Below are 25,232 nucleotides of genomic sequence, written 5' to 3'. Positions count from 1 at the left end.
TTGCCACGCTTACTTCTGCACTGTTCCTGCAGCTTGTGGTGTCTGGCACTCGGTCTGTGGCTCAAGGCAGACTCTGTGCTGTTGCATGGGAGCTGCATCTTGCTGGAGCCCGTGGCCATCCCGCAGTCCCAGTGGCATACCGAGGAGGGTGGGGACCAGGCCCCCAGGCGCCGGCCTGCAGGGGGATTGCCAAGCCAGCCCTTCATGACCTGCAGGAGGTGAGGGGTGCAGGAGGCTCTGAGGGGCAGCTGGACGGCAGCCACCCCTTAGAGCCTCCTGTGCCCCACACCCCCTGCGCTTCATGAAAGGCTGGCCTGCCGTGCCCCCTGTCCCGCCCCTCAGGTCAGGGGTTGAGGCCATCCTGCCCTAGCCGGCGCCAGGCTGGAGCGAGAGAGGCGGGCGCCGCGTGGCAGGTAAGTGCGGGCAGGGGGCGGCAGAGCTGCAGAAAGTCCCCTAAGCAAGAGGAGGTAAGTGGCATATTCCCACCCACACAGGTACAGACACCTTCCTCCCAGGGGCAGCTGAGGGGTGGCGCTGTCTGGTGGGAGCTGGGCACCCCTCCTGCCCTGCTCCGGGGGGGACAACATGCGTCAGGCCTGGGGGGGGAGGAGCGCAAATGCAGTCTTGGCCCCCAGGCACTGGGGACTCATGGTACGCCACTGCGCAGCCCTTTGGCCACTGCTGGCTCACCAGGGGCATCTTTTCAGATTTGGTGGGGAAGAGGGGAAACTTTAACCTGAAAACTAGATTTTTTGTGGATAATAATTTAGAAATTAGAAGAGAGGAAAGAAAAAACATATACAAACACCAACTAAATCCATATTTTACGTTTATGTGTAAATTTAGAAAAATCAGGAGATAATCAGCGGCATACCTCGGGGGAAGCCAGGGGGGCCATGCTCCCAGGTGCCAGTCTTGGTGGGGCAGTGGCTGAACCCTCACAGAGAAGCCACCCCCGCTGACATCCCCGGCAGCTGCACCAACCCGGCCTGTCCAACTTCCATCCTTCCGGTCCCTCTGCCACTGCGCTGGGCGCAATGAGGGAGCCGCAGGGACCCCAGCCATGCAGGGGCCAGGCAGCACCCCCCGGCTCTCCCCCACCACCGGGCAGCCCACCAGGGCATGTGCCCCTGTTGCTTCCACTCCCCACCGGAGAGGCTGGGTCGGCGGGATGTCAGTGGGGGGCAGCTCCTCCTCCAAGGGTCCGGCCAGGGCCCTCCCTGGCTGGCACCAGGGGGCATGGCCCCCTTGGTACGCCACTGCCGCCACATCCACCATTCCCACAGGAGGGAGGGAGTGGGGGAGAGCGGGAAATGGGCCCACAGACTGCCCCCACCAAAGACGATGAGAGGAGGAGGGGCGCAAATATAAATATTGGCCCCTGAGCGCCGGACACCTAAGGTATGCCACTGGAGATAATTCAGCAAGATATTTCCAATCCCAAGCCTTGAGGTACCAGTTCTGGAGCTTTAACATAGATATCAGAAAGACAGGTTTGATGCTTTGTACACTATCTTTAGGAGAGAGAAACAAAAATAAATATCTGCTTAAAATCTGCTTACTCTCTCTAACAAACCAAACAAACTTGGTTATTGCCATTATCTAACTTTATTTTAGTCAATTGTTTTTCACTCCACTAAAAACATATTTACTTAATTTTAACATATGTGATTAAGGGTTTTTTTCCTTTCTTTTATTAAGAACGGGAATTTATTTTACTAATTATCTTGGCATTTATGTTTGCCGCTCACCATCATATATGTGACTCACTAACATTTGACTTTATCATTGCTGTTAGTATCAGACTTGGAACCCCATTTATTTTCGTACGAATTTTAAGTTATTTTACAGATAGAACTAGAAATACCATTTGAAAATAAGAGACCTTCATCTGCACAGTGTCTTAAGTTACGTGTTTAGCGATTTTTTTTTAAAACTGGCATTGCTAAGGTGAATGCAAGCTAAATTTACATTCTAGGATACTATTATTTCATTGTACCACTTTAAATAATGAATGACAAAGCGCAATATGGCAATAAAAGTAATAATGATAATTACTCCAGCCAGGACAGATTAAGCATTTTAGAACTCACGACTCAAATAATTAAATTTAAGCATAAGAGAGAAATAAAATTATGAAATGCACAGACCAGTCAAAATACTAAAATAACAGTACTACAATCCTTAATGAACTTTGAAAGAATAAAATTACAGAGAATATATGTGCCTTGTGCGTTTCGACAGGAAGTACCAAAAAGTAACAACAACATTAATGTGTGTGTGTGAGAGAGTGAATGAGTGTTGTGGGAACTATGTGAAGGAGACTGTGTGTGTGTTGGGGGAGTGTCTGAAAGACTATATGTGTGTGAGAGTGTTGGGGGAGAGTGTGTGAGAGAGAGTGTGAGTGTGAGAGAGAGAGTGTGTGTATTGGGGAAGAGTATGAGATAGAGTGTATGTGAGAGAAAGTGTGTATGTGAGAGTGTTGGGGGAGAGTGTGTGTATGAGAGAGAGTATGTGTGTGTAGTGGAGTGTGTGAGATAGAATGTATGTTGGAGGAGTGTGTGTATGAGAGAGTGGGGTTGTTTGTATGTGGGGAATGTATGTTTGAGAAAGAAAGAGTGTGTTGGGGGAGTGTGTGTGTGTGTGAAAGAGAACGAGAGAGAGAGTGTGTTGGGGGGGATTATATGTGTGTTTGAGAGAGAGAGCGAGTGAGTGTTGGAGGAGAGTGTGTGAGAGAGTGTGTTGGGGGGAATATGTGCGTGTGAGAAAGAGAATGTGCTGGGGAGTGTGTGTGTGTGTGTGTTGGGGGACTGTGAGTGTGCTTGAGTAAGTGTGTCAGCACACTCTTTAAACAGAACATTCAGGAGCCTGAACAGCAGCACTGCAGCACCCACTCTGGACCCAGAGGCACCAGCACAGACACACTCCCCCTGATCCCTACCCCAGTTCAGCAGAGACCGGGTACACAAGTGGGGGGGACGCTCCCTACTCACCACCCGGTTCTGCACAGCAGACAGGAGGCAGGCTCCAGGTCCTGAGCAGCTCCATGGGCATGAGGGGGGCAGAAGCACGGAGGCTGCAGATAGCAGTGGAGCAGGGCAGCAGGGGAGGAGAGGCAACCCTGCTTTGCAGGAGTTACCTGGCTCGTCCAGCTGCCCCCCCTGCAGTTCGGTCCAGCCACCCTCTCCAGATGTTGCTGCGCCTGCCTGGCTGCCTCTAAGCCCCACTGGCTGTCCGTAAGTCAGGTGGGTCGGAGGTATCAGCACAGCGCCCCCCAGGGCACTGGCCAACCCATCCACCGCTGAGGCTGGCCCTGTCTACACTTATGAATAGTGACCTTTCCCAGCTAATAAAGTATATTCTCACCTCACAGTTCAGTCTTTTGCTGGTCGCAAGGAATTAGGACCCAGTCTTTCATGAAGCAGCACTGCTCATCAAGGTGCCACCTTAGTGACTGGATCCAGAGTGTCTTTCTCCACTCTGTGATATTCTGAATCAGTCTTTTGTCTTCAGTCACAGACAGGGCGCTCCCCTCGCTGTCCTATCATTCCTTTTCACATCCAAATGGTTTTGACGTTTACAGTTTGTCTTTGACTTTTCTGGATTGGCGCGAAGGAGGGACAACTGAGCAATACATTACACGATCAGCTAGCCAGGGAAGGGTGACAACTCCTTCCTGCTTGGATGGGTCACCACCGAAACACACAATTCCCTGGTGACGCACTTGCCTTCCAAGACCATAAGGACATAATTTTCAATATAGTTACATTATTCCTTAAATATCACCTGTGCACACATCTTGCAATGATTATGAGTATCAGTAAGTTACAAGCTTTCAGTAGAGTCCTCACATGCTACCCTTTTACGGATAAGTACTATGAAAGTAGTCTATTAGGTATAGTGAGTTTATCAGGTCTGGGACAGGAGTTGCTCGTAAAGAACAGGGAACTGTGTGCCAGTTGGCACCAGTGGGCCTCTGTGTCACATCTTCCCATTTGTTTTATTAATGATTTCTGCCTTCGTCCCCTTTCAAGGATCTGAAAGCACTGTACAAACATTCCAATATCCCTGTTAAGTAAGGAAGTATTATCCCTATCTAACAGATTGGCTAACAGAAGCACAGGGGAGCTGAGTACCCACAACTCCAGATGAAATTGATGGGAGTGCCAAAAGCTCAGCTCTGAAAATCAAACCCCAAATGACTTGAACTGGGCATCTACAAACTGAAGGACCCAGAACTAATAGACACTTGCTAAACTTTGGCCTAAATGACTTACCCAGGGTCACACAGTGAGTCAGTGGCAGAGCTGGGAACAGAACCCAGGAGTTCTAGTGCTCAAACATCTTCCCCAAACACTAGACAATAGCCCTCTCTGCGCAGACATAATATTACCATTAAGCTTAATGACACAAGTGATAACACACAGCTCGCTATTACATCGAGGTATTTTGGCCCATTTGCACAGAGATGAACACATACTGTACATTTTTAACATTGTACTGGAAACATTTGCCATGAAATGTGATAAAATATGACAAGTACTTAGCACTGATGTGATGCCCAGATCGATTCAAATGGGTTTTTCAGACAAGTGAGAGGGAGAGCAGCACCTCTCTTTGCCCTCACTAGAATTATATCTGACAGATCTCAGAACTAAGCAGGATGTCCTGTTCATAAACCAAATCCCAGCAGAGCTTTCCCTCAACAGGACTTTTCCCTTCCTGAACTAGACTTTCAGGAACCTTAGCATCTTAGGCTCCAGCCCTGTAAACATTTATATCCATGCTTTACCTTACTTACATGAGTAGTCCCATCATTAAAGTTAAGACTGTGCAGAATGTTGGCAGGATCAGGACCTATGGCTAGAAAAATATACTGTAAAAAAGAATGTAATATTTCATTCGAGAGCCACATATTTCTAAACAAATATCTGTATTTTTCCCTAGGATCTCATAACGATACACACCCACTGACTGACATTTTGATCAGTTGTCTTGGCAGGCTAATTCTATGCAAGATATGGGATGTACATAAGGTGACCAGATAGCAAATGTAAAAAACTGGGACTGGGGGGGTAATAAGCGCCTATATAAGACAAAACCCCAAATATTGGGACTGTCCCTATAAAATCGGGATATCTGGTCTGTACACTATAGAGTACATCACATATTGATCTAGAACAGCGGTTCCCAAACTGTGGGTCGTGACCCCAACTGGGGGCCCATGGAGTTGCAGCAATCCCTAGTATGTGGAGAACGCCATTTTGCTCCGCATAGCATGACCTTGAATGTATGGGGCATGCGAGGTCACACTGTGCAAAGAGCAAAATGGCGTCTTCCATGCTGTCTGGGGTCCTGGCAGGAAATACTTCCTTAAAATTGGGTCATGATGACAAAATGTTTGGAAATCCCTGGTCTAGAGTGTTGCATTTCTCTCCCTCACTATTAGTCAAGCAGAAAATAGCTGATGTGGAGGGTAATTTCCTGGGAGTCACTGGAAGAAACTGAGGTCTTTCCCTAAGGTCCATAATTCAGCCAGTCGTTTCGGCCAGGAAATGCCCTTCCCTCCCTATTGGTCTATTGCTGTTATCATGAGCCTCAAACTGACTGATTGATTTTATTTCTTTAGGTTTATAAAATACTTTAGGTCTAAATTTACATTCTCTTCCTGGATCAATTTCTAAATTTTCAAAACTGGCAAGTGATGCCAGGCGTTCCGCTTGAGACACCATGAGCAGCCTGATTTCCAGAGGGCAGGTGCCCTTCCCTTTCTGAATAACAGGCCCCTTTAAGGTGGGTGCCATCAAATCGTCCGGATTTCTACAGTTCAAACCAAATTTGCATTTCACCCTCCCCCCTCAGTCTGGCTGAAACTATGAGTGGGCAAATTAATTTAAACTTATTAATTGCACAAGATCCAAGCGACTGAACATCATCCCAAGGGAAGTAAAAAGTATGTATCACCTCTTAAAGTCTTGTACTGTCTTGCTGAGCCACTGGACTAATTATGAAAATGTATGACATTATAATGAATGAAAGAGACAACCAAAACACGCTTTGTAAATATACATACACCCCCACCAAAAATAAGACCCCTCCAGGGATGCTGGACCAATTTTTATAATGGAGGTGCTGAGAGCAATTGAACCAACCCCTGTATATAATGGAATCCACTTCAAGCTACTGCTGCTGCACCCTTAGTTTCCAGCACCTATGGACCCCTCCATCGGATTGGAAATATACTCTAGTTAAAAATGGGCTCTCTCTTTAGCCAAACGAACAAACATTTTTTAAACAAATAAAAAGAGCTGTACTAATAGTTTTCTGGTTTGCTGGCAATTCTGAAAAATAAAATATAAAAAAAATTTGCTTCATGTAAAATCAAAAGCAAAACATTTTGGCAACTCTAAAAGTTTAAAAAAAAAAAATTGGCCAAATGAAATGTTTTGTTTAAGCTCTTGAGCATGTTTTGTGTTTGTTAATTTATTTAATAATGTTAAAGGCAATTATGAACTGAAACATTGAAATGTTTTATTTAGAAAGTGTCTAACCAAAGTGTTTTTGAGGGTTGGTTTTTGGGGGGGGGGGAGAGGGGGAGGGACGGGGGGGGGGACAGGGGGCGTTTGTTTGGTTTTTTCCTAAACAAACAATTTTTGGCAAAACTGACACAAATTCGTGAAATGTTTTGGTGTCGCTGAATCTGCATTTTTGACAAAAAATAGTTTTGGTCAAACTGTTGTGCTCAGCTTTATAAATAAACATACAAGTAAAAGAAATGCTCATATTCTATGGGAGCATCATCATCTATCGGCAAATTCAAGATGCAGTGATTGGGGCTACTCAGTGCCAGGGTACATCTAGCTTCTAAGGTGCCAGCAGCATGCCAGCTGTACCACGACTAGGAAGCAAACCCCGCAGGAGTTTCAGCAGTTAGGCCTTGTAGCCACTAGCCCTGGTGGGTCCCAAGAGCCACTCATACACATGGCTAACGGACAAGGTATTTTACTAGAGCTGCCGGGAAAAGGGAAAGGTTGCAAATACCCAAGATACGGTGGCTTAACCGTTACGGTTCAAAGTGAGTGACAGCAGTTCTTGTTTGGGTCCCTGGGGCAGTCCAGTCGAGAGTCAGGGCTCTTCAGTCCTAGTGCTTGGGGTGATGTCATCTCCATTCCAGTCTCTATTCACACAAATAGGAGTTTGCAGGCCAGGCTCAGTTAGTGTCTGACTGGGGCTCCTCTGCCCTGCTTCCCTGTCCAGCCGCTGCTGCTCCCCAATACATCCCACACAGCCCCACACCCAACTGCAATGTCCAGCCCTCACGGCCTGTTCCACCCGCAGCTCTGCGTACTGTTTCTGGGGATTCCTCTCTGCATCCAGCTTCTCTACAGCTCCTGGCTAGCCACGCGGCCACTGCTTCCCAACACAGCCTGGTCACTTCCTGATTCAGGACCTTTCCCCTGATCTGACCGGGGGAAGGGGACGTGCAAGGGGGCGGGGCCTTAGCAGATCCATCACACTCTTAACCGGTGTGACAAAAGTGCAGGTGCTCTTTGATAATTGATAGTGTTTCTGGATCTGTCGCTAGTCTGGTGTTTCTGTACCATATGATGGAATGGAATGGATAGTTCAGCCTAGAGGTCTGGGTCTGTCTGGGTAGCAGAGTGTGCCTGCCCAGGGAAAGGAGGAGGAGATCTTTTTTACTAGTTGCCTAACAGCTTACACTGAAGGGTAATTAAGAGACAATGCCAGAGCCAACAGCCTCAATGGCTTTAGTCTGCTCTTCTTGGGGAGCATCCAAACCAGTATGAACATATTGGATCAGACTAAAACTGCACTACACTAGGGGGACTATAGAGGCCTAGCTACGGTGCTGTAGCTATGCTGGCATAACCCCTTACTGTAGACACAGCCTAGAGCAACAGAGAAGGTTTTTCCATCTCTGTAGGAACACCACCTCCCCGAGTGGCGATAGCTAGGTCAATTGAAGCAGTCTTCTGTTGACCTAGCAGCATCTACACTGGGAGTTGGGTTGGCATAGCAATGGCTAGCATAGCATAGTCAGGTAGGTGGCCTTCACAGACTGCTGAGCAACCTACATTTTAAGCATAGAGCAGGCCTGAGGGCTTGTCTACATGAGAATGTTATATCAGTATAAGCTAAGGGTATGTCTAGACTACGGAGACTATACCAGAGTAGCTATGTCAGTATAGTCCCCTAGTGTAGGTGCAGTCTACACCGACAGCAGGGGTTTTTCTCTCACTGTATGTACACCACCTCCCCAAACAAAGTTAGCTATGTTGACAGAAGACCTCTTTCATTGACATAGCTGCGTCCATATTGCAGGTTAGATTGGCTTAGGCACATCTGTCAGAGGTGTGGTTTTTTTTGCACCCCTGACCAACGTAGCTCTGCTGAGATAACTTTTCAGCATAGATCAGGACTAAGGTGTGAATTTCAAATGAACAGTTAAACTGGTATAACCCCTCCACCCCCATGTGCATGCTCTTTTTCCAGTCAAGGGTGGCTATTTCCGGGTTATCTTAAACTGCTTCTAACATGACATAGCCTAAGGCCATGTCTATACATACAGTGCTGCAGAGGTGTAGCTGTACTGATACAGCTCTGCCGCTCCAACACATCTGGTGAAGACGCTCTATGCCAATGAGAGAGAGCTCTCTCATCAGCATAAAAAAACCCACCTCCACAAGCGACATAAGCTATGTCAGCAGGAGAAGCTCTCCTGCTGACATAGCGCTGTGCACATAGCGCTGTGCATTTATGTCGGTGTAACTTAGGTCTCTCAGCGGGATGGAATATTCACATCCATGAACGACATACATTTTGCCAACATAGACAATAGTATAGATATAGCAGTAGGGACTTATTTGAGAATAAGATTGTGGTGCTTCCCACAATATCAGGGAAAGTTCTGATTTTAACCTTTTAAAACTTCTACATAAATGTAACTATGAATTTTGTTTTGAAAAGTTGTTTTGAAACAAAAAAACTCAAAGACATTTCATTCAGAAAATATTAAAATGGGATGTTTCAACTGGTTTCATTTTGTTTTTTTCCTAAATGAAATTGCATTGAAATCAACAAGTTTTTCAAAATATTTTCATTTTGACCAAAACGTTTTCAGTTTTTTTGATAAAAACAAAATGTTTTCACATAAATTTCTGGCTAGCTTACTGCTCCCTTTGCTTCTGAACATCATGCCTCAAGTCTGGTTATATTGGCATCTTCCCATTGATAGATATTGGCAGATATATAGCTATTCCATTCGTCCAAGCTTTTGCTGTTGCTTTGGGGAGCTAGGAGCAAACTCTTTTTTTCCCTAAAAGCAAAAACACTGTTATCAGAACTCAGCAGCAAGAGAACCTGAAGTTATTGGTTCTGCCTTCAGCTATGTCTGAACTCCGTGTATTTAAGGACATTTGGGAATAAGTCAAGCAGATGTGTGTGTAGAGCAAGGAAGCGGAAAAGAAGCAAAATAGTGAAGATAAACAGCAGTGTTTTACTTTCTTCATTTCCAACAAAACAACATTTTCAAGCTGCAGATTGCAGTTTTCATGCTCTCTAGACATGAGGAAAACTGCTCTTCAACAGCCGCTTTGTGTGTTAAACAAATATGACATTTACAGATTGTTTTCTCTCATTATTTGTTTGTTATGGCCCAAGTTAATGACTTTAAAACCACTCCCTTTGATGGCTCTAGTCTGATACAAATTTGTACTTTCTAGAAGTTGTAATAAACTATCAAGTTTGGACAGATGCATTAGAGATTAAGAGACTACCCACCAGGTCCCATTAAGATCTATGGCAAAGCTCCCAGTGGGATCAAGATCAGACTTTTACAGTGTTTTTGCAAGCATCATTACTGGAGAGATTCCCTGCCCAGAAATCCCAAGAATTCTAGCCTTAATGTTGAATCCTAACTGTAACCTTCTGCAGTACTGCTGTGAGATGGAAGTTATTGGGATTATCCATTCATCAGCAAGTGCGTGGAGCAAATATTAATTCTGTAGGAGCAAAGATCAATGAAAAATATGCCCTGATGTATTGAAGGGTAGTACTGAGGCTTTACAATTCTACCTGACAAATAGGAAAGCATCTTTTCCCACAGGCACAAGATGTCATCCCCCACGCACTTTATGGAAATGTATTTTTGCCCAGAAGAGGAAATGCTAAATAAACATATGCAGTACCTTGTAAAATATTCCCCAGCCATAAAGGGGAGCTCCAGGGTCAACAAGACTTTAGATTATTTGTAATAAATTTGCTAGGTCACATTAACTTAAAAATATACAAGTCAAGTTTATTTTGTGCCCACTGTTGGGAGAACCATCCTCTGTACCCTTCTATACCTTCATAGCTACATCACGTGACATTCTGTGATAAGGACTCCTAGCTCAGAGAGGAAAATGGAAGGAGCATCAGTTTCAGAAAAATTAACAAGGCAATCCAATTTTATCTCCAATTTTACACACAAATCAGACTTACCGAGGGCAAACTTGGGATGTTAGTTCACAGACCCCATTTTATATATCATAGTGCATGACATTCTTAAATTAACTAGGCTCAGTTAGTTCTCAACATTTAAAAATAATAGAAAAGAGTCAAACAGAAGTTGTGATGCGACTGGGTCTGTGGGAACAAGCACATGCAGCACCCAGGCGATGTCTGTATGCAGTTGGCTGGGTACATTTCATAGCATTTGCTGATGAAGATGTTTATTCTGAACAATTTGTTGGTTGGCACAGAAAAGCTGGTTAAACCCAGGCATGTCATAGCACACAATGGGTCAAATCACCATTGCTATTAAAATCCCTCATACAATGGGGTGTTCACTTAAAAACCTCAAGGTCAATAAATAACTGTCACTGAATGCATCTCCTGCATAGGCATTTTTGATTAACAGGAGCCTAAAAATCAAACAAATATCAGGTCTACGGCTATTGAGCACAGAAAGAAGCATTTTAGGTCATATGAGATTTGCTTGATACTGTAATGCCACCATTAAACAGTCATACCCCCCATGCTCCATGCATAATCCAGTTTTTGTTTATCCCATTTTGTTATATATTCAGTTGTTTGCTCCAGTTCAACATTAACATTTCATGGGCATAGTACCTAAACAATACACATCAACAACCAGATAGAGTTTCTGATCATAGGAATTGCCATACAGAAGCAAACCTATGGTCCAGCTAGTCCAGTATCCTATCGCCAACACTGGCCAGTACTGATGCTACCAGGAACCCTGAAGTAGGCAACTAAGAAATAACCTACAATTAAGGGAAGTGTCTTCCAAACCCTGCTCCCCAGGTATGGCGTGGTTTATGTTGTGAGGCAAGGGGGTTTAGAGCCCTTCCAGATTTAGCCATATCAATGTCCAAACTTTTTAAAAATCCTGCTATACTCTTGGCCTCAATTATATATTGTGGCAGTGAGTTCCATAGACTAATGGTGCATTTTGTAAAAAAATATTTATCTTTAATGGATATGTATTTTCTAAAAACATCCACAAGTTAGTAGACAACAAAAACTCACATTACTATTAATGTGGGTGGCTTTATGCTCTACTGGTTGGTACACTGACCTGGGAGTCTGAACTCATGGGGTCTAGTCCTATCTGTGCCAACGATTGTTGAACAAGCTATGTGCCTCAGTTTACCATCTGTAAAATGGGAACAAATAATTACAGGGTTGGTTTCTAAAACACAGCAACATTTGGCTTCTCCAGATCATGACTGTTAAATAGTATGTGGCATGTTCAGCTCAGTTCACCAGTAATAAGGACTAGATGGAAGATTTGTTTTAAATGGTGCAATGATATGCATCTCAAATTTTGTAAGGTCATTTCTAATACGGGGCATGATATTAGAACAGCACAATAATTGTATGTCATTCAATGCATATTTTCTGATAAGCTTTTCAGCAAATCCGTGTTACTCTCTACTTTTATCATTTCCATTTGTTTTTCTTTCATTGCTCTCCACTTCTAATCTAAATGAATCTGTCAGAGTTTGGATGAAGGAGTTTCTTTTCTGACTTGTTGCTGCTTCTTTGAACTGTGTTTTTGTTAACTTGCAGGTACAGTAGTTACTTTTGAAATTGAAACTTAGGTATGAAGCAGGTCTGTTTGTGTCATATTAAAGGTATGTTACAGATAAAATTTGGCCCCAATTTTAGTTTTTCTATTAAAAAAAATCTATAAAACCTAAGACCAACAGAAACATTTCAGTGAAGTGTTTGGTCTGATCAACAGGCAAGGAAGATCTTTACATCAGATATTTTTGTGGAGGAAGAAGAGGCAAGACTTGGTAACAGCCTGGACGTATAGCAAACAGGAGAAAGAGAAACATAAAATGACAGAATCAAAGGACTGGAACGGATCTCGAGAGGTCTTTTAGTCCAGTGCCTGGCACTCAAGGCAGGAGTAAGAATTATCTAGACCATCCCTAATAGGTGTTTGTCTAACCTGCTCTTAAAAACCTCCACCGTGACTGACTCAGGCACAGTACATGACATCCCCATGCAGAGGGAGTCCCGCGAGCCTGAGGGGCAGGAGGAACAGCCCCTGCCCAAAGCATACTTGTCTTCATCACCAGACGAGATGGTGGCAGAGACATCAACTGGCCCACCTCCTATGGACAACAGAGCCCATCAGGAGTTGCTGCAGAGGGTGGCCCAGAACATGGGGCTCCAGGCGAAGGAGGTGATGGAGTCAATGGACCCTATGATGGACATTCTGAAGCTGGAAGGTCCCTCAAGAGTGGCACTACCCCTTATCAAGACCATTCAGGCCACAACAAAAACCCTGTGGCAAACACTCGCCTTGATCCCCCCACAGCTAAGGGGATAGAGAGGAAATACTTTGTCCCATGTAGAGGCCGTGAGTGTCTGTTCACTCATCTGCCGTCAGGATCGTTGGTAGTGTTGGCCGCGAACAAGAAGGAAAGGCAGAGACAGCAGGGCCCTTCTCTTAAGTCCAAAGATTCAAAGATGCTGGACCTCTTCGGTAGAAAGGTCTATTCTACTAGGGAGGCTCCAGCTTTGAATCGCTAACCAACATTGATTCTGAGCTGTTACAACTTCAGTTTATGGAACACCATATTGAAGTTTAAGGATCTGCTCCCTACTGACTCCAGATCAGAGTTCACGGCTATCGTACAAGAGGGCAAGACAGTAGCAAGGACCACACTGCAAGCTGCCCTAGATGTGGTCTCAAGGACAATGTCCTCAGCAATTGCCATGAGGAGCTCTTGGCTGCAGGTGTCAGGCCTCCCTCTGGAGGTCCAGCAGACAATTCAAGACTTGTCCTTCAAAGGCTTGGGATAATTCTTGGAGCAGACAGACTCCAAGCTTCACGGCCTTAAAGACTCTAGGAGACCATTATCCTTCAGCTCACTAGGAATCTTCTGGAGAGGAAGCACAGCCAGGCCTGACCAAGGAGAACAAGCTGGAGAATGAATGAGTGCATTCAGGCCTTAAAATGGCCTGATCAGAGGCAAAATCCTGCCCTCAGCCAACGGTTTCCCAGGGCCCACAAGAAGTTGTGTCCATATTTGGTGGCATTCCCTTTTTACCCCTAGGAGATGGACTCCCCAGAGAAAAGGTTTGTCCTTTTCTCCCACCCTGGAGATCAGCTGCCTAGATGGGGTTATCCCTTCCCATCTCCCCAATTCCCTGGGAGAAGGAGTTCTTTCCTCTTTCTCCCCTTCCTTCTTTACCCTGTTCCCTGGAAATGGACTCTCTCAAGCAAATGGAGATCCTTTCTTCCTTCTCCTCCATTTTGCTTAGGGTTTGATTAAGCATCCTGGACAGGGGTCATTTCTCTCCTCCATATCTAGGCCCTATATTGCCCTCTTCCTCACTCCTGGGTGTTTGGCTCTCAAAAGGTTGTCCTCTTTGCTCCGCTCTTTGAACTTGGGATCTTGGCAGAGTTCTCCGATTTGTCTCTACTGGGGCCAAGGAGATGAAGCTGGAGATAAAATCATAGAATCTTAGAAGCATAGAGTTGGAAGGGACCTCAGAAGGTCATCTAGTTCAACCCCCTGCTCAAAGCAGGACTAACCTCAGCTAAATAATCCCAGCGAGGGTTGTGTCAAGCCACAGCTTAAAAACCTCTAAAGATGGAGATTCCACCACCTCCCTAGGTAACCCATTTCAGTGCTTCACCACCCTCCTAGTGAAAAACTTTTTCCTAATATCCAACCTAGACCTCCCCCATTGCAACTTGAGACCGTTGCTCCTTGTTCTGTCTTCTGCCATCACTGAGAACAGCCTAGCTCCATCCTCCCTGGAACCCACTTTCAGGTAGTTAAAGGCTGCTATCAAATCCCCCCTCATTCTTCTCTTCTGCAGCCTAAACAAGCCTAGTTCCCTCAGCCTCTCCTCATAAGTCTTGTGCTCCAGCCCCCTAATCATTTTTGTTGCCCTCTGCTGGACTCTCTCCAACTTCTCCACATCCTTTTTGTAGTGGGAGGCCCAAAACTGGACACAATACTCCAAATGCGGCCTCACCAATGCCGAATAGAGGAGAATAATCACTTCCCAAGATCTGCTGGCAATGCTCCTACTAATGCAGCCCAATATGCTATTAGCCTTCTTGGCAACCAGGGCACACTGACGACTCATATCCACTGTTACCTCAGGTCCTTTTCTGCAGAACTGCTGCCTGGCTCGTCGGTCCCCAGTCTGTAGCTGTGCATGGGATTCTTCCGTCCTAAGTGCAGGACTCTGCACTTGTCCTTGTTGAACCTCATCAGATTTCTTTTGGCCCAATCCTCCAGTTTGTTTAGATCCTTCTGTATCCTATCCCTACCTTCCAGGGTATCTACCATTCCCCCCAGCTTAGTGTCATCTGCAAACTTGCTGAGGGTGCAATCTACTCTATCCTCCAGCTCATTAATGAAGATGTTGAACAAAACCGGCCCCAGGATCGACCCCTGGGGCACTCCGCTTGTGACCGGCTGCCAGCTAGACACGGAGCCACAGATCACTACTCATTGAGCCCTATGCTCTAGCCAGTTCTCTATCCATTTTATAGTCCATTCATCCAACCCATACTTCTTTAACTTGCTGATAAGAATACTGTGAGAGACCATATCAAAAGCTTTGCTAAAGTCAAGGTATATCACGTCCACCGCTTTCCCCACATCCACAGAGCCAGTCACCTCTTCATAGAAAGCAATCAGGTTGGTCAGGCATGACTTTCCCTTGGTGAATCCATGTTGACTGTTCCTGATCACCTTCCTCTCTTCCAAGTACCTTAAAATGGATTCCTTGAGGACCTGCTCCATGATTTTTCCAGGGATTGAGGTGAGGCTGACCAGTCTGTAGTTCCCTGGATCCTCTTTCCTCCCTTTTTTGAAGATGGGCACTATATTTGCTTTTTTCCAGTCATCAGGGACCTCCACAATTGCCACGAGCTTTCAAAGATAATAGCTAATGGCTCTGAAATCACATCAGCCAACTCCCTCAGCACCGTCGGGTGCACTGCATCTGGCCCCATGGACCTGTGTATGTCCAATCTTTCTAAGTAATCTTGGACCTGTTCCTTCAGCACTGCGGGATGTTCACCTCCTTTCCATTCTGTGCTGCCCAGTGCAGTAGTCTGGGAACGGATCTTGTCTGTGAAGACATAGGCACAAAAGGCATTGAGTACCTCAGCTTTCTCCACATCCTCTGTCACTAGGTTGCCTCCCCCATTCTGTAAGGGGCCCACACTTTCCCTAATCTTCCTCGTTGGTAACATACCTATAGAAACCCTTCTTGTTCTCCTTCACACCCCTTGCTAGCTGCAACTCTAATTGTGCTTTGGCCTTCCTGATCTCATTCCTGCATGTTCGTGCAGTATTTTTATAATCCTCCCTAGTCATCTGACCAAGCTTCCACTTCTCGTAAGCTTCTTTTTTGTGTTTAAATTCACCAAAGACTTATTTGTTAAGCCAAACTGGACACCTACCATATTTGCTATTCTTTCTGCACATCGGGATGGTTTGTTCCTGTGCCCTCAATAAGGTTTCTTTAAAATACAGCCAGCTCTCTTGGATTCCTTTCCCCCTGTTGACGGGCCGCCCCAAATTGGCCCTGTCGCTGCGGCCCTTCCTCGGGTCCTGTCTCCAGAGGAGGCCACTGCGCCGTAAAACAAAGGGGAATAGTTTGCTCTCAAGCAGTCTCTCGCCCTGGCCCCAGCAGGGCGAGCGGGTAAACAGTCTATCGCCCGGCCCTCAGCAGGGCAGGCGAGCAGTGGTTCCGCTCTTGGGAGTGGTGTGGAGGGTGAGGCTCTCCCAGGGGCTAGGGAAGGGGGACGCAGGCCCACTCGTCTCCACTGCATCCCAGCCCAGGGCCCTAGTAGTGGCAAAGGCGTTTGCCACTGGGTCGGCGGGGCTTCTGCCGCAACACACCGACAGAGTTGCCTCAGACGCAGCCACTGCCTATGGCTGTCCCTGGGCTACTTCCTCCCCGTACCCGCAGGTACCTGAGTCTCCGTGGTCGCCGGGGTACTCCGTCCGGGTTAGGCCCGCCAGTCCCTCCTCGTCCACCGGCGGTAAGGCGGGTAGCTCCTCGGCAAGGGGCAGCTCCTCCAAGTCGCAGGGTTCCGGAAAGGGTACAGCCTCCAGCAGCTTGTCCAGGTCTGGTCCTGACTCTGGGGGCTCGGCAGCCGGCAGTTCCTCCAGATCCCATCCAGCCTCAGGGGGCATTACCCACCCGGGTTGTGTGGGGGGCTCAGTCCAGTCCCGTGGTTCAGGTCCCAGGGTCCAGTCTCTCTGGCAGGGTTGTATGGTCCAGCTACGGGATGGCCCTACCCAGTCTCTAGGGCCGGCTTGGCCCGGTGGTGGCTGGAGTCTCGGCTCCGGCCTAGTCCTCAGCCAGAGGGCAGCACGTCTGCCTCCGGTGGCTGTCTGCCCCCAACTGCGCTCCTGGGCCTTTCTCTTATACTGTGGGCTGCTTGGGAGGCTCCGCCCCGCTTTGGCTGATTGGGCAGCTCCGGCAGCCCTACCACGGCCTGGCTCTTGGGTTGCTGGGTAGACTGGCCTTCTGCAGGGTCCTCTCTTGTCCAACCCTGTCGCTGTGGCTCTTCCTCAGGTCCTGTCTCCGGAGGAGGCCACAGCGCCTTCCTACACCCTCATATTAGCCTCCCAGGGGATCCTGCCCATCAGCTCCCTGAGGGAGTCAAAGTCTGCTTTTCTGAAGTCCATGGTCCATATCCTGCTGTTTTCCTTTCTTCCTTTTGTCAGGATCCTGAACTCTACCATTTCATGGTCACTGCTGTCTAGGTTGCCAACCACTTCTACTTCCCCTACCAAATCTTCTCTGTTTGTGAGCAGCAGGTCAAGAGAAGCGGGCCCCTAGTTGGTTGCTAGTTGGATATTATCTCCCCTCCCCCAACATACTGATCAGGAAGTGGGGAATACTAAGAGCACTGATGCCCTCCTCCTGTAGCTTAGGCTTGCTGCTCTAAGCAGCAGCAGCCTAACTTCAGAGCACAAGCTCTAAAACCCTTGTGTTCACTGCCTAATTTAACTTCACAATGGCTGAGTGGGATTGAAATCAGGCAGGACTGGGTGGAAAAGCAGCAACATTTAGATCTGGGCAGTGACTGCCCCCATTTGGCACTGTTAATAGGTTTTATTATTATTTATCATTTGCATTATACTGAGTCCCAACTAAGATCAGGCCCCATTGTGCTAGGCACTATACTAACATATAGTAAGGAAAAGTCCTTGCCCTGAAGAGCTTACAATCTAAACAGACAAGTCAGACAGGGTGGAAGAAAAGAAGTATTATCATCCCCATTATATAAACAGAGAACTAAGGAAGAGAGAGACTAAGTGACTTGTTGTTCAGGAAGTCTGTGGCAGAGCAGGGAACTGAATATACTGCAGCACCTCAACAATAAAACTGTATTTCCTCTCTGGATAGGCTACAGGGGTAGTCTCCATTCAATTCTTGTCCAAAAGGCTCAGAAGCTGCAACGCCAGAGCTTGAGCAGGGTGGAGGAACATGCAGAGGACCCACTCATCCCCTCCAAGAAAATCAAATACTGGATTTAAAAAGAATACTTTGATGGTTAAAACAAAACATTTACAGTTTGTTTAGTAAAGTTATATTTCTGATTGTGAATGCAGGGCTGATACTTATTTTACAGCTGCTTACTTTGGGCTTTTATCGGGGCAGCATCGAAAATGAGATCAGTTTTCAGCAATGGCCACTACTATCAGCAACCCCTTCTCTAAAAAATCCATTAGCAATATAAAATGCCTGTTACAATTAAATAACCATAATTAAAAATCAATTTTAAAGCACTTTCTCCCTTTCTACCGCCTGAAAAACATTTATCACCATGTGGCATTTCAGAACACTGTGCTGAGCAAAAGGCTTCCAATGTGCTCCAAGTCAGAAGGGCTTTGTTGTATCAGAGCTATGAAGTAAAGCTATCATTTAATTGGCTCCTTCTGGATAATTATAATGTAGGTTTCATTATGCTTTCATGTTCTTAGTCTAACCTTGAACACTCCCCCTTCCCTAAACCAGTTACCGTAGATCTATTGTTTTTAGCAGCTCAGTTTTCCAGTGAACTTTAAGATTGCTGATCCCTAGATGAGGCCTCAATTTGATTGCACTCAGGGTTGTTGTTGCTGCTGCTTATGAAACTACTCCTGCACCTTTTGGTCTCCTGCCATTCAGAGCCATTGCATCAAAGCTGCTGAGAGAGCACCTCCTTTCCCCCTGCTTCCTTAACCAAGATCTGTCTGTTGCTAGATTAGCTGCCTGGACACTGGAGACATTGGCTGTGTGAGACATGCAATCTCTTAAGGTTTCCGGGGCAGTATTACATATTATCAGCATTGTTAGAGTTGAATAGCTCAACAGCTGATCAGGGCAGCACAGGACATCGTTTCTAGAGAGACTTCCTGTGAAGGCTTCCTTACTGGAATAGGAACAACTCATTTTTCCTCTGCTGTTCTTATTTCAGAGAGATTAAATTTCTGCTGCAGCAGAGCAATAATTGTGTTCATGATTATTACTCTGCCAGAATAAACGTTACTGGAATAAAATTACGGAAGCAACATATGCAGGGTGAGTAGCAATCATTATTGGTAAACTTTTTGTTATCAAGCAGACTAATAACATACATGGATGGAGATTTTGTGATTCTTTGTGATGTACACAGCATGGGGTGTCCACAGTGTTTTCCCAAATGCCAACTGTGTCCAATCAGGTCTCGAAATGCAGCGCATCATTACAAGAACAAGCCAATATTAGGACGGTGGGGGTTTAGTGCTATTTCAAAATGTCTACACATCTATATGCAAATGAAATGAAACCTTGGGCTCTTTGCCAGTTGACAGTATGTCATACGCGTGTTGCAATGTGTTTATGTGCCATTGATCCATTATAGGATGAGCAATACATACAGAACTTGTTATCCTAAGGTTTCAAACTGTCCATCATTTAACTATGAATTCCATTTCACTCTGTGGTTCATGACACTCAGGAGTTAGCCCAATGGACTCATCCTTATTTACTGGTCTCTCTAAATCTCTATTGGCTCCTGTTTGTCTATTTAACACACTCTTGTAGCAAATCAGCACAAAGATATTGTCTGCACCAGAAAGTTTCAGATGTTTAACTTAAAACCCTGGTTTTTAAAAGTAGTTTAGTTAAACTGATGCAAACCCCTTTGTGGACTTTTTTCAGTTTAAAATTGGCTGATTAGCATAAACCAATTCCTAGTCAACTAAAACTGAACCAGAATAAACCTATCTGAAGTAAGCATGTCCACCAAGTCTTCTGCTCAGTTTAAAATCACACCTTAAGTTATACCAGTGGAACCTACTGACAAACAAGCCCTCAATAATCCTTAAGTCTTCTCCTCTCTATTAGTCTTCATATTATTTTATCACTGGTGCTGCTCGTACAGCTTGTCAGTGCACATTGCCCTATAAAACGCTTTGTCCATGGCAAGGACAATTGTAAGCATTTATTTAAATTTTGGCCATGTCTGATTTTACTCTTGTTCTGTTCCATGCACTGTCACTGCTGTTTCCTTGTGTGTGGTCAGAAAACCCATGTCCTTTTATAATTTACTTTATATTCATCTTTCTAACAGCATAATGCTGTAGCCTGGCATTTATATCAGTGTATGAATATTCTCTCTTACTGCAGACTTCTCTGAGCTCTGTTGGATCTATTAAGCTTTGTCTTATGAGCTTTCATAACCATTTAACATAGCATAGGTGAGCAAAGTTTGGCTTTAAAAGCTTCATTCAGCTCACATTTTAAAGAATTTCTTCATCGAACAACTTCCCTGATGCTTCCTTCTAGTCCTGTCTGTACTAGAGCTTAGGGGAGGATTCCCAGTTGACAAATTATCATAGCTCTATTTAATTCAGTTTACATCAGCTGGGGTTCTGCTCCTAGAAGTTTAGAGCCAAGTTTTAAATGAGAGAGGAATGCAGCTACAAACATGGTTAGAACTTGGTTTGTGGCAACACACAACATAGGCAGGTTCTAACCCTTCTATGTTCCATGGCCTTGTCTGCACCAAATAGTTTGTACTGGTATAATTTTGTTTTTTCCAGCAGAAACTTCCTTGAATCCACAAACACTTTGTCTCTATTGGGTTTGTCTCATACTTTATATCAGAATAATTACACCAGTATGGAAGTGACTTAGCTCTGTTTCACTAGGACTTCTATAGGTAAAAGGTTCATGTGGCTGGATCGCCATATTGGCATAACTATACCATTACAGTTAGCTCTTCCGCTGGTATCATACAAGCATTGCTTCACACCTGGAATGGCCTGTCTGGTTACCTATGTGCACTCCACTAGACTAGGGTCATCTGGACTGGACAGTGGAGAGGCTGAGCAGAAGCACCATCTCCAACTATTCAGAACACTCTGACTCCATCTCTGCCTGCCATGCATCGGTGAGGCCAACGCCCTTGCTTTCATAAATGTTGTGCAAAACTCAGCAAGCACCAGCAATACAAGGCACCTATCTCTAAGATGTCTCAGGCCATGTCATGAGACACCTCCACCTTCCTTACAGTCTCCCAAATATACACTCTGCAGATTTTACTATAGTTAAATAACACCTTTAAAGGCTTCATAAGCCCTGGAAGTGGAGAGTAAGCTGGGTTTCCTAGGATGACAGCAAACATTTTAACATTATTAATCCTCATGGTGACTACTTGGAGCAAAAGTTTAGCTTTTCATTGCATTAAACAAAAGTGAGTTTCAAAAGAACCTGGCTTTGTGGATTTTCCTAGACCACCCCCACACTAATGTTAGTGATCCTGCCATGGTGATCAAACAGACCTGCCAGGACCATGCAGTTCAATTAAACTGTGAGGCCTGGTGTAGGGGGCAAGTAATAGGTCTCATCACTGGCCCTGTATACTTTGGGAACACCAAGCACTCAAAGCAATCAGTTGTTGCCTGTGCATTGCCAAGCTTTCTGACGCAGGGCACCATGTATCTCCATCACAACTGAATGGTGACACTCGGGGGGGTGATAAGCTTTGCTACAAACGTCTTCATATGTAGGGAAGTGCCCATGTTAGGCCCAGTGCTGCAGCTCTGCACAGATTTCCAGGAAAATGGCCTTCTGCATCCAAGTTCCGCAGCCACTGCTGGTCATCCAGGTCTACAATACTATCCTACCACTTGGTGCTGGACAGTCAGGCCCAGAAGCATCACTCCATGAAATGCAGGCTGATCAAGGAATCTGTCAAGGAGTGCCTGCCCAGGTCTTTTCACTTCTTCCTTTAGAAGTAGCTGTGTGGAATCACGTTGGTGATGGTGATCTGCAAATCTCCCTCAGCTGCATTAATGCCAGTAACTTAAACTCACTCGGTTTGCATTAATAAACAGGATCACTCTGCTTCCTCTATGTGGCCTGACAGCAATTTGAAAATGGCTCTCATTAATGAAAACAAGATGAAGCATGGAATATTGCAGTAGGCATCATAGGAGTTTGACCCGAGTCCCACATTTCCCTTATGTACTGATACATATCCCACAGTCTACTGCAAAAAACAACTGTAACCAACTGAGTAGTGACACTACTTTGCACCCTGGGATGGTACTAACCCAGAGTACTGCATGCTTATAACAACATAGCACCACACTGTGTAGACACAATGCTTCACAAATGAAGTAATTTAAAGCACTGTAGATAAAGCACACATGTACTCCCACTTCAGTTTAATTATATCTGTATAATTATGCAGACATAAGTTATGCCAGTACAATTTTCTCACGCAGACAAGGCCTATGGCTCTGTCTACACAATGGACATTTTCCAAATATTTCTCACCGCTGCTGAAACTACCACAAGCATGTTAATTACACTTGCTCTGAACAGGCTTGTACGACATAGTGTGGAGTGCCAGCAGCCTATGAAGATTAGAGCTTCTGGGTAAAATTTTTCAAAAACCTCTAAGGGATTAAGAGCCAAGGTCCCATTCATCTTCATTTTTGAAAAGAGTACTTACGTTCCTAAGTCACATAAGACATTTTTGAAAATTTTATCCCCCAATATTGCTAAAACCAGTGCAACCAAACTGGTACTGGCAATCATATGACATTTTTACAAAATTTTCTAATTGCAGACAGAAGCTAACACAGCTCTTTCCCACGGTAGATGGAATTCATTCTCTCAATGGCTGATCTGGGTAAGTTGATCCTTCTACCTTCCAATCCTCCTTGTGGCAAGTGATTCCCTAGTGCACTACACCATATCTTACACAGATCATGTTGTACAATTGTTTTCTCAGTACTCTTTTCTACATGCATCAGCTCTCCCAGAGCTCATTGCTGACTGTGTAACATGAAGTACCCAAGTCCTGGCTGCAACTAGCCATAGCACACACCCATTTTCTAGACTCTTCTCTTGTGACTTAGCTCTTGTGCTGTTATTTCACAACGTGGAGAGATCATGCACATGGTGAAAGTCTGAAATGAACACACTCATCAGTTCTCTTATCCACAGAACTTGCAGCTTGCTCCTCTGACTTCAGCCTGCCCACTGCTCTCCAGTTCTTCAGCCAGCTGTATGCCAGGATGAATAAAAACCTATTGTCCTTTAAGATCAGGTGGGAGAATGCCTTATACTATTAGATTCTTCCAGTTACAGGGAACATGCTTTGGTGAACTAGTCTTTTCTATAGACTTTTATGTCAATTTTATGTTCCTTTCAGCTTGGAAAGTAAAAAATAGACTTCTTCACAGAAGTGTCAGAGTTGACATGAATTCAGTTGCCCCATGCATGGTACATGCCGAGTCAAGGAAGCAAAGTTCAATTTTAATTGCACAATGGGATCTGAGAGGTAAACAGGGATATTACTATAGGGATTTTTACAACAGATTTTTGACCTTTTGGCCCATGTTGCCGTAAGGACCAAATTCTGCTTTAATTTACACTGGTATAAATCCAGAGTCACTCCATCACTGTCCTCAATACAAATACCAAATTCTAGTTCTCTTCTTGATGGAAACTGATTAACACTAATAGGATTTGACAATGTGCAACAAGAGAAGTGGCTTTAATGGTGTTACTTTAGATTTACATGAGTGTTAGTGAAAACAGAGTTTAGCCGTATGTAAATTAGTGTTTTGGAGGAGAAAAGGTAAAGGGATTAATCTCCTGCCATGAGAAATAAAACCCCAAACTTTTCAAACTGTTGCACAAAACCCAACATAAATTTCCAGAATGATTTTAAACTACTAACATTTCCAACAGCCTGAAGTTTCAGACTAGAAATTTACAGCAAAATGAAACCAGAGATTTATAATGCATAAATTGACAGATCCTCAATTACAATAGCACTATAAGGTATTGATTCTTGTATGTTCCTCTTTCTAATTTAAGAAAACAGTGACACACACTCAGAAGTTCTTTGAGTAATAGCTGTTTATTTCAATAAAGTCAGCTTCTTTCCCCTATTTATAAACTCTCAAAAATGTACAATTTTTTGGGGGGGCCACAAAAATCTAACTAATTTCCCGTACTGGTCACATGGAGATAAATTAAGGCACTACATGTAGACTATTCACAACAAAAACATTCAATTCAGAACAGGTGTAACTTACACAGTACTTCAAATGGCGAGCCTTAATAACACTAGGTAAGCTAAAATCTAGCAACAGTAGGAAAATTTGAAAAATTGCCCTGTTTGTATTACTAGTAAAATGGACATCAAAACCGCAAACAACCAGAACTAGGGTCTATCAGATAATCTGTGTTTAGAAGCCAACAGACTTAAAACCCACTACAAAAAGTTCTATTAAATGTAACCAGTTAAATATTGCTTCCAGATTTCAGCAGTCTGCAGAAGGAGGTTGACTCCTGTGCCTACTGCATCTGGGATAAAGGAAGAAAACAAAGAAGGCAACAAGACATTACAGCTATCGATAAGTGCTACAGCTAGTAAGGTACTATTTATTCCACCACAATATTTAAAGAGTGAAGGCTTTCATGAAGAACAAATTTAAAACAGGTTCCTCTGGCCTCAATGCAGGTCAGCCTTTGTGGTTCCCAAACTTTTTTGTATGAACTGAAAAAAGCAGTATACTGAACTATCATTTTCTTTGCACCAACAAAACCCAACAAAGTACCTTTTCTTTTTCATAAAACCAAGTAATGAACAATTTCACTAACTAAGAATTGTAATATACAGGTTGCACACTCTTCAATAAACACAACTTACTTAAAAATTTAATAGCGATCTTAAAACATTATCTGTTTGTTTCTGGAGTTTTTCATAATTCAGGTGTTTCAGAAGATGCAGTGTGTTTCTAGCTATACTTTTACTTATTTATTAAAATAGCATAATTAAACTGGCAAAACTAAGTACGAATTTCCTCAAAGTTGGTGGATCAATGACATTAAGTCTGTCTATGTGGGACCATAGCTCTAGCAAGTTAAATCTTGGAGAAAGGGACCTGGGAGATGTACAGAGGCTCATTATCAGATTTGACAACCCATATGAGTCAAAAGTTGTAAGGTTCTTACCAAACTCTCGAATGTGGATGGAAGTGCTGAATGTGCCTTTGCTCCTGGTAGGTTGAGAATTAAACTAAACAGGACTGACCACACACAAAAACATACTACATTTTTTTTCTGTTGCTTACTGGCTTCCAATGGTTTGATTAAAAATATTAACGGGAGAACACCTGTAAATTGAAAAATGGGTGATTAGACTTTGCTTT

General features: G+C 44.5%; 1 protein-coding gene across 5 annotated transcripts in view; it reads right to left on the bottom strand.

Moving 5' to 3' along the window:
• The window catches only part of HSF2BP (heat shock transcription factor 2 binding protein), a 167,086-nt gene that overhangs the window by 71,648 nt on the left and 70,206 nt on the right, over nucleotides 1-25,232 (bottom strand). For 2 of the 5 annotated variants that reach the window (XM_067545321.1, XM_067545317.1), the window contains one exon: nucleotides 23,935-25,196. The exons of 1 other annotated variant lie outside the window; for it this stretch is intronic. In XM_067545321.1, the coding sequence (XP_067401422.1) occupies nucleotides 24,991-25,196 (206 nt within the window). In that variant the 3' untranslated portion in view covers nucleotides 23,935-24,990. Of the gene's footprint in view, nucleotides 1-10,337; nucleotides 10,408-11,602; nucleotides 11,681-23,934; nucleotides 25,197-25,232 lie in introns of those variants that run through there. 2 more of the 5 variants (XM_067545319.1, XM_067545318.1) reach the window with 2 other exon arrangements.

This window comes from Emydura macquarii, unplaced genomic scaffold (genome assembly GCF_026122565.2).
Source record: "Emydura macquarii macquarii isolate MOO-44397 ecotype Brisbane River unplaced genomic scaffold, CSIRO-AGI_Emac_v2 contig_1043, whole genome shotgun sequence".
Taxonomy (NCBI): domain Eukaryota; kingdom Metazoa; phylum Chordata; order Testudines; family Chelidae; genus Emydura; species Emydura macquarii.
The sequence above is the reverse complement of the archived record's forward strand: the minus strand, read 5'-3'. Positions and strand labels throughout refer to the sequence as shown.